General features: G+C 39.6%; 1 protein-coding gene across 1 annotated transcript in view; it reads right to left on the bottom strand.

The window, feature by feature from the left end:
- Positions 1–13,142, bottom strand: part of TMOD3 (tropomodulin 3) — a 76,688-nt gene that overhangs the window by 28,052 nt on the left and 35,494 nt on the right. The window contains exon 3 of the mRNA XM_003784361.3: positions 8,203–8,359. Within this exon, the coding sequence (XP_003784409.1) occupies positions 8,203–8,359 (157 nt within the window). The remainder of the gene's footprint in view (positions 1–8,202; positions 8,360–13,142) is intronic.

Below are 13,142 nucleotides of genomic sequence, written 5' to 3'. Positions count from 1 at the left end.
GGTGGGCTAACGTGGGAGGATCACTTTAACCCAGGAGTTTGAGTCCAGCCTGGAAGCACAGCAAGACCCACTCTCTAAAAACAAACACACAAAAAAAAAAAAAAAAAAAAAAAAAAAGGAAAAGAACAGAAAAAAAAAGAAATTGTCCAATAGTACATGAAAAAATCCTTAATATCATAGCAAGATAGCTGTAATTGGCAAGGACATGGAAAAATTTGAAGTCCCGCACATTACTGGTGAAAATGTAAAATACTGCAGCCACTTTGGAAAGCAGTTTGGCAGTTCCTCAAATTATTTAAACATAGTTACCTTATGACCCAGCAAATTTCATTCTTAGGCATATATCCAAGAGAAAATGAAAACATATGTCTATACAACAACTTGTATAAATATGTTCATAAAAGCATATTCATGATATGCTAAAAAATGAAAATAACCCAAGTGTCCCTTAAACGATGAAGGGATAAACAAAATGTGGTATATATCCAAACAATGGAATATTATCCAGCCACAGAAAGGAATGAAGTACTGATACATGCTATGTGATGAAACCATGCCAAGTGAAAGAAGCTAGTCATAAATGCAAATTATGGAAGTCCATGTATATGAAATTTTCAGACAAGGCAAATCTAGAGACAAAACATGTCTTACTTATGCCTAGAGTTAGGGATCATAGCAGGCAATGGAGATCGACTCCTTATGTGTACAGGGTTTTATTTTGAGGTTATGAAAATGTTCTAAATATAAGACTGGAAGACGATGGTGATGGTTGTATAAGTCTATGAATATGCTAAAAACTATGGAATTACTTCTCTTAAATGGGTAAATTTTATGATACAGGAATTATAATGATATCATCTTTATTAATAAAGATGTTTACAAAAGCCACTAAAGAGCTTAATATATTAGATACGGGTTTTTTTGTCTTGAGTATTTTTATATTTGGCCCTTTGAAATTTAAAGAGGAAAGAAAAAATAATTTTTTGAGACAAAATAAGCCAGACACAGTGTGTTTGTGCCTCTTAGTCAAAATCAGCTGTTTTCTGGAAAATACATACTTAGCAAACCGCTAGAACAGTTTCATATAACAGAAAAGGCATTTCTAAACACATGTATTTTAAATTAATATCAACTGATGAAAATGTAAAATACTGGCTCAGCGCCTGTGGCTCAACTGGCTAAGGCGCCAGCCACATACACCTAAGGTGGCGGGTTCGAATCCCCAGCCCGGGCCTGCCAAACAACAATGATGGCTGCAACCAAAAAAGGGCCAGGCATTGTGGCAGGTGCCTGTAGTCCCAGCTACTTGGGAGGCTGAGGCAGGGGACTCGCTTGAGCCCAAGAGTTGGAGGTTGCTGTGAGCTGTGATGCCATGGCACTCTACCCAGGGGGACAGCTTGAGGCTCTGTCTCAAAAAAAAAAAAAAAAGAAAGAAAGAAAATGTAAAATACTGCAGCCACTTTGGCAAACAGTTTGGCAGTTCCTCAATTATTTTGATTAATTGATATTAATATCAATTTAAAAATCTTAATGACTATGAGAACTGATAAATTTCACAGAGCTCCTTTATGATGGTTAGTTGGGTTTGTGCTCTGTCTTGCAGAAAGAATGAAATGTTGGGCTGTTATTAGATGCAGAGGTATTACGTAGAGTGGTGTTTCTTTCTGCAGAGATTAGGAACACACATAGCAAATTTGATACTGCCTTTAGCCCAAACCATCCATTAACAAATGTTTTAGGAAACATACTTGACACACCTTAATTCCTTATTCTTATTACCTCTGGGATTTCTAGTATGACAGAAAGACAGTGAGAGAGATGCACAGAGAAAGAAAGATAGTTTTGCAAAACAAACTAGCAACCCAGGAGCATGGAGAACCACATAGTCCCAAATCATCTATATTGGTGTTCTTACTCATGGAATAAGGACTGGCCAGGCATAGATATTTCTGAAAAAGCTCTAGAAGTGATTCTAATTCTTACCCAGTCAGGTTGCTAACCACTAACCTGTATAATGACCGTCTGGAAAAGAGAGAAAGAGTTATCTTGGATTGATCTAATTTTACTTTTCCTGTCCTTGAAATACAGTTTTAAAAAAAAAAAAAAGGACCCTTTGACTTATAACTTTTAATATTTGTAACTTCTGAAATAATTTTTTTTTTTGAGACAGAGTCACACTACACTACCCTTAGTAGAGTGCCATGGCATCATAGCTTAAAACAACCTCAAACTCTTCGTCTTAAGTGATTCTCTTGCCTCAGCCTCCCAAGTAGCTGGGACTACAGGCGCCGGCCACAACACCTAGCTATTTTCTTTTTTTAGAGACAGTCTCACTTTGCCACCCTTACTAGAGTGCCATGACATCACAACTCATAGCAACCTTTAGTTCTTGGGCTTAGGTGATTCTCTTGTCTCAGCCTCCCAAGTAGCTGAGACTACAGGCGCCCACCACAACCCCCAGCTATTTTTTGTTGCAGTTTGGCCGGGGTCAGGTTTGAACCTGCTACCCTTGGTATATGGGACCAGTGCCCTACTCACCGAGCCACAGGCACCGCCTGAAATAACAATGTTTGATAAAGCAGCTACTCATTTTTTATCCTTCAGTAGATAGCATTCTATCTAAATGACTTTAATTTCCTTATTTAATACACCTAAATCCCAGATTGGAATTTTTAAAATTGAAATTATGACTTTATATTGTAGCAAAATATAAAAACAAACAACTAGATCAGAAAGCTCTCTCAGACGAGTATGAAAGGACACACCCCCCACCCTTAAGTTAAACAAACAAAACCAGGGCTAGGACTCTTGTTTGCTAAGAATGTTAAAATAGTTCAGTAATGTTTCTGCGCTATAAAATGGCAGCCAAGGAAATGGAAGAAACTGAGATAAGAATTCACATAATGGTAATTTAAATGTATGGCATTTATCCAAAGCGTGTTTGTGCCAAGAAAAAAAAAAGGGAACATCCTGTGCCAAGATCCTTGTTATTGTCACAAAATCAGCAAGAGAAACTGTGAACCATGTTAACAATTTTATTGCCAGGACCTTTCTTTATTAGTCCTCATCTCTTCTGCTCTGATACTAAGTTACACCTACAACAAATGTTAAGAATTACTTTAGTCATGGCTCCCATCCTGGCTGAGTCTATAGAAAATACAGTAATACAAGAAACAGAGATGGCTCTTAGTTATTTCATTCTTACAGAGTTGAAAGGCCATGGATAATTTTACTGTTTGTTTATAAGATGCCTTATTCCAGAAAACCATGCCACTATAATCTCCAAGGGGCTTTGGGATTTATGCTTGTCAGGCAGCATACAAACCTCAAACTATCCAAACTAAAGGATGAGGGAGAAGATCCTGGAAAAACATTCTTGTTTTGATCCAGTGACACACAAGATATCTGCTCAATGCTGATAAATTGAGCAGCAATAAACACTTATTAAACAAATGTTTAATGACCTTGTGTATACTAGATAATGAACAAGGAAGACACAAGAAAAACAAAATAAGAGAACAAATTCACTTGTTGGAGAAATAGAATATCTACTGCATCCTTATAGGCATGAGCCACCACACCCTGCCAAAAACCAGTTTTCATCTTGACTTAGTGGAAACCAACTGCCCACTGATAATTATATAATTCTGCTGATTTAGGCAAGTTATAACCATGATCTTACTAAAGGATAAGGTCTGTCTTTCCTCCAAAATAATAAAAAATCATGTGCTCAGCAAGGTAAGGGAAGCCTATTTTAGAATAAAAGTGAACAAGTTTTCTGGAAAACTAAGGTAATTGTGAACAAGTAACTTGGAAAATATACGGAAGTCCTTAGTTTAGGACTTTTTTTTGATACAGAGCCTCAAGCTGTCCCCCTGGGTAGAGTGCCGTGACATTACAGTTCACAGTAACCTCCAACTCCTGGGCTCAAGCGAGTCTCCTGCCTCCACCTCCCAAGTAGCTGGGACCACAGGCGCCCGCCACAACGCCTGGCTATTTTTTTTTGGTTGCAGCCGTCATTGTTGTTTGGTGGGTCCGGGCTGGGGATTCGAACCCACCACCTTAGGTGTACGTGGCTGGCACCTTAGTGGCTGGTGCCTTAGCCGGTTGAGCTATAGGCGCCAAGCCTAAGACAGTCTATTTAAATTTACCTTTAGAAAATTAAGGTGTAGGGCAGTGCCTGTGGCTCAGTGGGTGGGGTGCCGGCCCCATATGCCGAGGGTGGCAGGTTCGAACCCGACCAAATTGCAAGAAAAAAATAGCCGGGCATTGTGGCAGGTGCCTGTAGTCCCTGCTACTCCAGAGGCTGAGGCAAGAGAATTGCCTAAGCCCAGGAGTTGGAGGTTATTGTGAGCTGTGATGCCATAGCACTCTCCTGAGGGCACTGAGGGCAATAAAGTGAGACTCTTGTCTCTAAAAAAAAAAAAAAGAAAGAAAGAAAGAAAGAAAATTAAGGTGTGGCATCTGGCATTCTTGGGAAAGAACCCAAGTGCATTCCATTCTCAGGATGGGGAAGGGAAAAACAACAAAAAAAAAGCACACATGGCTCTATCCCAAGGCCAACAGGGAGAAAAGGAGTGCTCTGCAGGGAGGGGAGGAGCCCATACTGGGTGAGTCAGCAGCTGGCACACCTCTGTGTAGTGTATAAGGTACAGCCATGCTCTGGTGCCTCTGTGAAATGAGGAACACAGGGAAAAAAAAAATCTTTGTATAAGTAAGGGTAAAGCATGGTAGTAGCAATGGGAAGGAGGAGTCCCTAGCAAAACAAAACAAAATGAGAGGCAGTGAAAAAAAATATTAAAGACTAGGGCAAATTATTTCTCCAAGTGACGAGTTCACCAGTGCTCTATGCCTTATCTGTCTTTGGGACAGAATATACATGCTATGTACAAATATGATGGGAACGAATAATCGATGTTTTGTGCATTTTCACCATTCTCAGGAATGAGAAAGAGCTGGATGAGTACTATCCTTCACCCTTGTATTGGTCTATTTTGCAAAATTTCAAGAGGAAGAGGTAAAAACATCTTAACATTTTATCTTTTAGTAAAAGAAACATACATTGAAATTATATTATTTTAATTTTCTTAAATTTTACTTTCTCAACATTTTGAACATAGTAAGACTCATAAGAGACATTTCCATAAGAGCTGATGAAAAAAAAAGACATTTCCATTAATCTTTGCCAAGATAATTTTATACCATGATACCATCCCTATAATAAGCTTATTAGATTTAGATGAATTTCACTATAGATTTTGGGTTCTCCTATAATGCATTTAAAAATGATCCTTAACACATCTTTTCTCAGATGTGCCCTAATTAGTTGCCTGATGGCTTCTCTTTGCAATTAACTATACTATTAAATATAGAACATTTTATAAGTATAGGACAAAATGTTCCCCCAAATTCACCTAAGACATAGGCCTTGAGCTTCACTTAATTAAGATTAAATCCTCCTTCTCAGATTTTGACATATGTTTTCAATTCTGGAAAACATACAGTTATAGACAATCATTTCACAAACCATAAAATGAAATTACTAACTTACCTATATATAAAAACTCTCAAGTTATGACCTTATTTTGCACTAGTTGTGAATGGAAAATTACTTGCTTTTTAATTCAACTATTTCTATTTATTTCTTACTCATCTAAAACCTAAAGAAATAAAATTTTAAAGAGATATAAAAGGAGAGAAAAATGATTCCATCATATTGAGAATATAGCACTTTAAAAAAAATCATCACCCATATTCCTCACCTCTATCATATTTTCTTATTTTCCACAATTCTCTACTTTTCTATTTCCTCTAATCCTCAAAGATCTTTTCCTAGGTAACCAGAGATTATAAAACAAGAACCTAGGGTAGTGCCTGTGGCTCAAAGGAGTAGGGCACTGGTCCCATATGCTGGAGGTGGCAGGTTCAAACCCAACCCCGGCCAAAAACTGCAAATAAATAAATAAATAAATCAAGAACCTATCAGACATCTTCCTGGGTCAGCCTGGGATAAATGCAGTACTCTTTCATATCTTTTATTCCCTCCCCTCCTTGCCTTCAAATTCCAGTTTTTTCATTTTTCTTTTTTTAAAAATGTTTTTCTTATTCTCTTTTTACTCACTCCATTTTGCAGATGAGTTCAAAGTTTTTCCTTACATCTCTTTTTCTCACATCTCTCTCTCTGCTTCTATCTCCATTACTCCTAATGACTCCCCTAGAGTCCACCTGAAACATTCAGACTAGTAAAAGGTAATCAATCGATATTTTTTTATCCTCAAATCCTGCTCTCCTATTCAAGCAGGATTAAGGGTATGGCTGTACAGAGAGAATATACCAGCTGTCTTTCCTATGACAAATACAAAGTAACAGATGCTTCCACCTGTTTTTGTGATTTTCTACACTTAAATATTCTGCAGTGGTTTTTCATCCCTTCTCTAGCCACAAACAGCTGAGAGATGCGACATCACCATCTCTAACAACAGTTTGATGGTTCATAGAACAGAGACTGATCTCCCCCAGGTAAGAAGGAATTCTGCCAGCAGACTGCCTTGGAACAGGTATTGCAACTCTTCTTTGGGTTTCTAGCTGGCTGGATTGTGGATTTATGAAGCCTTCACAATCATGTGAGATAATTCGTTAAAATCTCTCTCTCTCCCTCCCAATATCCTGTTAGTTTGGTTTCTCTGGAGAAGCTGGACTATTTCAAGTAGTAATGGTAGCAATCCTCAACTAGAAAGGAAGGAGAGATGGAATCTAAAGAAAGAACAGAGGGACTAGGGGTGATGGACAATTTTGAAAAAGCCTGATGTAGACCTTGTGGCTTATGTACTCAAAGTCATTCACTAGCCTTCCTCAACTATAGAGGTGGAATGCTAAAATGAACTTTCCTGTTTCCCTTGCAGCTTTGAGGTAGTCACAGGCCTCACCAAACTTGAGAAAGGCTTCTTTCCTAAATAAAAAGCCAGAGTCTCAATAGGAGAAAGCACTAGGCCCTAACCCATTCTTCCTGCCTGGACTAGTACAAATTCAGATGTAAAAACAGAACCTGGATGAAGTGATGTTCAGCTTTGCAATGCTGCCACCCTTCCCCAATATTTTATACATGATATCTCATGTAACAGTGCATGTAGAATTTGGCTTTTTAGGCCAATCTGTGCTCTTATTTGCTGTGAAAGCTGAGAAACTTATCCTATTTCATTTAAGTGCTATTATACACAGAACTTTTGAAAACTCACCTGTATTCCATTTCCATGCGAGGATACATAAGATCAAATATTGCAATGGGAGAGACTTAAAATAGAAATATTTCCTGAAAGTAATGATTATAAAGCACTGGCAATTATAACCATGATTACTAAGGAAGGATACAGGATATTTTTTACAATGGGTCTTTAAAAATATAAATTGTTTTATGGCATTTCACTTTAAAGACAGACATTAGAATAGCACAGTGCTTTAACATTATTTGCACTCTGTAATATACTAGTGTATTTTTTTTTTTTTTGCAGTTTTTGGCTGGGGCTGGGTTTGAACCTGCCACCTCTGGCATATGGGACCGGCGCCCTACCCTTTTGAGCCATAGGCGCCGCCCCCATACTAGTGTATTTAAAAGTTTCTTTCAGTACACTTTCATTTTGTTACATCAAAGAACTAAGGAGTATTAGACAAAACCATTGTGCAATAAAATATTATTAACAAATCATTAAGAAGAAACTTACCAGGCTCGGCGCCTATAGCTCAACCGGCTAAGGCGCCAGCCACGTACACCTAAGGTGGCGGGTTCGAATCCCCAGCCCGGACCCGCCAAACAACAATGACGGCTGCAACCAAAAAATAGCCGGGCGTTGTGGCGGGCGCCTGTGGTCCCAGCTACTTGGGAGGCGGAGGCAGGAGACTCGCTTGAGCCCAGGAGTTGGAGGTTGCTGTGAGCTGTAATGCCACGGCACGCTACCCAGGGGGAGAGCTTGAGGCTCTGTCTCAAAAAAAAAAAAAAAAAAAAAAAAAAAAGAAGAAACTTACCAGCTGAGCTGATGAAAATTATAAATAAAATGTCTAAACTATTTAATAAGATTTTAAGTCAATAGTGTCATTATCTTTAAGGCTACCAGTGACTTTCCTCTAAAAATATGATTTTCTCCATATTTACCTATAAAAATAAAAATGAAGTGCTATCACACAATAACTTCAAAGTTCTGGGTTTACCTTTTTTTTCTCCAGTGTAGGGCACATAGTCTTCCCGGTCCTTATGCTCCAATGCTTCCTTCTCCAGATAGGAAAGGAGGTGCTCTCTATCAAACGGCCCTGTGGCGGTCTTTGAGGTCTGGTTCTTTTGCCGGAACCCTGCAGGCAGAAGGGCATTCTGCCAAAGAGAATGAATCAGCCGTTATGACCACCAAGATACTAACACTATGTGCTTCCATAGATTACCCACATAAGAAAGAATTATAGACTAGAATGTGATTTTGGCATTAAATGTCTTATTGCAGGATTTTAGGGCAGCAATATAAATGTGCTCCAAAGAATTTTTTTTAATTAGGTAGAATTCAGTTACATTATTACTAAAATAGACACACAATTGGAACAGTTCCTAATAAAACAACAGAAAAAAATAGAACATTTTCTTCAGAAAGTATTCTACAAGCAGGAAACACCCTTTAATTTCTAAGTGTTCTGAGATGGTAATTAAAAAACAATCACTGCCATTGCCATGCATGTCCCAAGGCACCCCTCAGACACTCCAGAGTAAGAGCTAAGTCTCTGGATTTCCATGTAGCTACAGCCTTTTTCAGTGAATAGAGTTGGGGGGTGGTGGGCTAGAGGGCAATGGATTAAAATTATCTCCTGTAGTTTCTACTCCGAGTTTTCATTAAACCCAGGAATAATAAAGGGTAGCTAGACAAATTAAGGACCATCCATTTCCTTGTCAAAGACCAAAGAGGTATTTTGCTTTGTCTCATATTCCTGGATATTCCTTTGCTTTGAAAATAGGAGGCAGCCAGAGAAGTCATACAAATGGCGCAGCCCTTTTTTGCAACACCTTCCAATATTAGTAGTAATACAGAATCTTCTGGAGTGGGGGGTAAAAGGCAAGTTTTCATTATAGGTTGATCTTATATGAATAATGATAGCAGAAAACATTCATTTTATAACTAGAAAGTCTAACAATTCAGCTTTGGCCATTTCCTGAGATCCATAATAATTTTCATAAATTCCACTTTGTATTCCACTTTGTGGGATGATCTTCATTACACAGAAAGATGACCTATAAAAATGAAACACAAAGGTCTGTTCCTAATCCTGGACCAACTATGTATCTGTAATTCCAAATTGTCTATGGAACTATAAAAAAGAAATACAAGATTTCTACTTTCAGACGTAGACATCAAGACAAGAACTATACACAAAGAATCCATTCCCAATCAATCTGTAAATCTATCCATTTTTACTTCCTAAAGAACTCACTTGTCATTCTCCCAACTCTGACACCAATGTTAAGTAACTGACCCATTAGCATACTTCATTAGAATATACATCTAATCAACTTTGGCCCAAACTATGACTGGAGCTTGCTTAGAATGTCACATTAGCCTCCAGACTGGATTAGCTGCTTGATCCTCTTCACGCTCACTGCCATCACCTCAGCCAGTTACCCTAGCCTCAGCTCACACACCCTCTCCATTCTAGATGTACCAGCTGTTCCTCCACCCAGTGACTGCCATATATAGTAGAATCTCTGTAAGGTGACCACCCAAGGGACTGCAACAAACTGATCAACATATGGAGGTGGTCAACATAAGGAATTAGGCCTACTGTACTGATATGTACCTGTGATGCATGTCCAGTCTCTGAAAATTAGGTCAACTTAAGGAGGTGGTCAATGTGGAAAGGTGGTCAACTATGGAGGTTCTACTGTACTTCCTTGTACCACAAGGCCTCTATGTATGTGGAACCTCTTCTCTAGAATGCTCTGCCCATCTTGATCTTTCATTAAAAATTCTTATAGCTCAGAACACTTACTATTTTTTTAGTATGATTACTTGACTAATGACTAACTGCCCCCATTCCTACCAGCCTGCACCATTAGGGCAAAGACAACCTTTGTTTTTCTCACTTGTATATCCCTAAGCCTAGCATAGTACCTGGATCTACAGGTTGCCCCTCAAGTATTTATTAAATAAAGATTTTAAAATATTCTTTTTTTTTTTTTGCAGTTTTTGGCCAGAGCTGGGTTTGAACCCGCTACCTCTGGCATACAGGGCTAGCGCCCTACTCCTTTGAGCCACAGGCGCTGCCCTTAAAATACTCTTAAAGAAAAATGCTTATTAAGGCAAATAATTAACAAGTTACATTCCCTCTCCATCAATAATGCATGTACTGGGCGGCGCCTGTGGCTCAGTGAGTGGGGCGCCGACCCCATATATCAAGGGTTGCAGGTTCAAACCCAGCCCCAGCGGAACTGCAACCAAAAAATAGCCAGGCATTGTAGAGGGTGCCCATAGTCCCAGCTACTCAGGAGGCTGAGGCAAGAGAATCACTTAAGCCCAGGAGTTGGAGGTTGCTGTGAGCTGTGATGCCATGGCGCTTTACCAAGGGCGATAAAGTGAGACTCTGTCTCTACAAAAAATAATAATAATAATAATAATGCATGTACTTATGCATTGCTATTTCATGGTGGTAGTGATGGAGTTGTACTATTCTACCTGTTGCTCAAGCCCATGTGAAACATACAGTTTTAAATATTAGCTAGGATCCTGACTCCTTAAATACAATTCTTGACCACAAAATAAATGACAGCTAGCTGTTTTAAGAAGCTATAGACCCACGAACTGAGCTTCATTATAAGTATATTCTAATCAAGTAAGCTAATAGATTATAGTTACTTAACAAATAGATTTTAAAAATTCATTAATATGCTTGTCACACACACCTTGACCTGCTCGTATCCTATCTTCTGAGACTTTGTCAGTTACAGTAGTGTTTCTCTGGCTAAAATAAGTATTACTATGGTACCCTCCTTTCTTATCTAGTCCTTCATCAAGGACATTCCCCAAAATGTCACCCAATAAGGGGCATGCTGTCAATAAACATTACTGCTCTTCTAGTCTCAACGAACATACTGGAGGTTGGAAGAGTTGAAACTGGGTTGGGGGGTTTGCAATATATTACATTCAGAAGTTAGATCTGAATATAATACATTCAAACCTCTCCATACAAGGAACAGGTGATGGATTTGTAAATAATAAAAAAGCCACAGATTTTAGACTGATACTAGTTTTACAGAAAGACTGCTAGACTCTGCCAGGTATTAATCAGGGATCTAGTCTCCATTCTTTTTCTAACTATAATAACTGAGGCAAGTCACCTGACTTTTGTTTTAATCTGTAAAACAGAAAGTAGGGACTAGACCAGTGTTTGTCAACCCACGCACTTTTGCACCTAGGGGATACCTGGCAATATCTAGAAATGTTTTTGGTTGTCACACTGAGGGGGGAGTATTATGTTTTTTATGTTCTGAATTTTATGATGCTTTGACATCTTGAGGGACTTGCTAATTTTCCCAGAGCTAGCTAATTCATGGAGATAGCACTACTCACTACTCCCCATTCCCTGCCCCATGAGCATACCTTTCACACATAAACCAACCAGTCCAGGGCCAGGTATCAGATGACAATAGCCCTGAGTCTGTTGAAATTATCCAAACTATCCAGCCCTCAACTTGCCTACCCTGTTTTACCCATTCATTCCCCCAGAAACCACAATACAGGCTCTGGACCATGCTCATCCCTTTCTTTTTCTGCCCCTTAATGGACTTGGGTGCTTCCCATGTACGCTTGCATGGCATGGTGTGCCTCCTGCTCTTGGGAACTGCAAGTAATAAACTCTTCTTTCAAGGCGGTTGTCTGTGTGTCTGTTACCACACCTGATTAAAACGAAACCCCAGGTACATTTTAAAACAGGGGGATGTGCTACTGGCTAGAGGCCAGGGATACTGCACAACTCTCTCCCATGCACAAAACAACACCCCACAACAAAGAATTATCCAGCCCCAAATGTCAACAGTGTTGAGGTTTAAAAACCCTGCACTAGATGAACTTTTATAATTCTACTCACTTTAAAACCTCAAATGCTTCAAATAGGTCTAATGGGTTGAATAGGCTGTAGACGATATCACTGTAATATGATAAAAACAGCACTGTTTTCCCCCATACTCAAGGGTCCTGAAAACTTCCTTGAAAGGCATTTTAAATCAATATCTTGGCATAAAGAAATGTGATATTACAAAAAAAGAAGACGACACAGCCTAGCAATTAACCATTACCACTTACCTTTAGGTTCTCCCTTCACTGCCCAAAGCCCTCATATCAGACATAATAATTGAAGGGTTAAGAGCCTCTACCTTAGCCTTGTATAACTTATAGAACAAAAAACATCTACTCTGCAAACTAAAACATATATCTGTTTAGGTCTGCTTAACAGTAGACTGTTGTATCTCCAAGAATTTACTTAGATCTATTCTACCACTGACTAAAAATTTACTCAATTTGGTCAGCATCTCTCAGAAAGGTAACAATTAGGTTGAAAGTCACAAAGAACCTTCTGGAGGCATTCTGTGCTGGAGCCACCATGGCATAGAAGTTCTGGAGAGACACGGAGGCATGTTGTCTATCAGGGAGCGAATCATCTTGCCTGTTTTTTTTTTTTTTAGATACAGCGTCTCATTTTGTCGCCTAGAGTGCCGTGGTGTCACAGCTCACAACAACCTCCAGCTCCTGGGCTTAGGCAATTCTCCTGCCTCAGCCTCCCGAGTAGCTGGGACTACTGGCGCCCACCACAATGCCCGGCTATTTTTTTGTTGCAGTTTGGCTGGGGCCGGGCTTGAACCCACCACCCTTGGTATATGGGGCTGGTGCCCTACCCACTGAGCCACAGGCACTGCCCCTGCCTGTGTTTCATTAAAAATATCCAGCTCGGCACCTATAGCTCAACTGGCTAAGGCGCCAGCCACGTACACCTAAGGTGGCAGGTTCGAATCCCCAGCCCGGACCCGCCAAACAACAATGACGGTTGCAACCAAAAAATAGCCGGGCGTTGTGGCGGGCGCCTGTGGTCCCAGCTACCTGGGAGGCGGAGGCAGGAGACTC

Source organism: Otolemur garnettii, unplaced genomic scaffold, assembly GCF_000181295.1.
Source record: "Otolemur garnettii isolate 467f Iridium unplaced genomic scaffold, OtoGar3 scaffold00011, whole genome shotgun sequence".
NCBI classification, from domain to species: domain Eukaryota; kingdom Metazoa; phylum Chordata; class Mammalia; order Primates; family Galagidae; genus Otolemur; species Otolemur garnettii.
The sequence above is the reverse complement of the archived record's forward strand: the minus strand, read 5'-3'. Positions and strand labels throughout refer to the sequence as shown.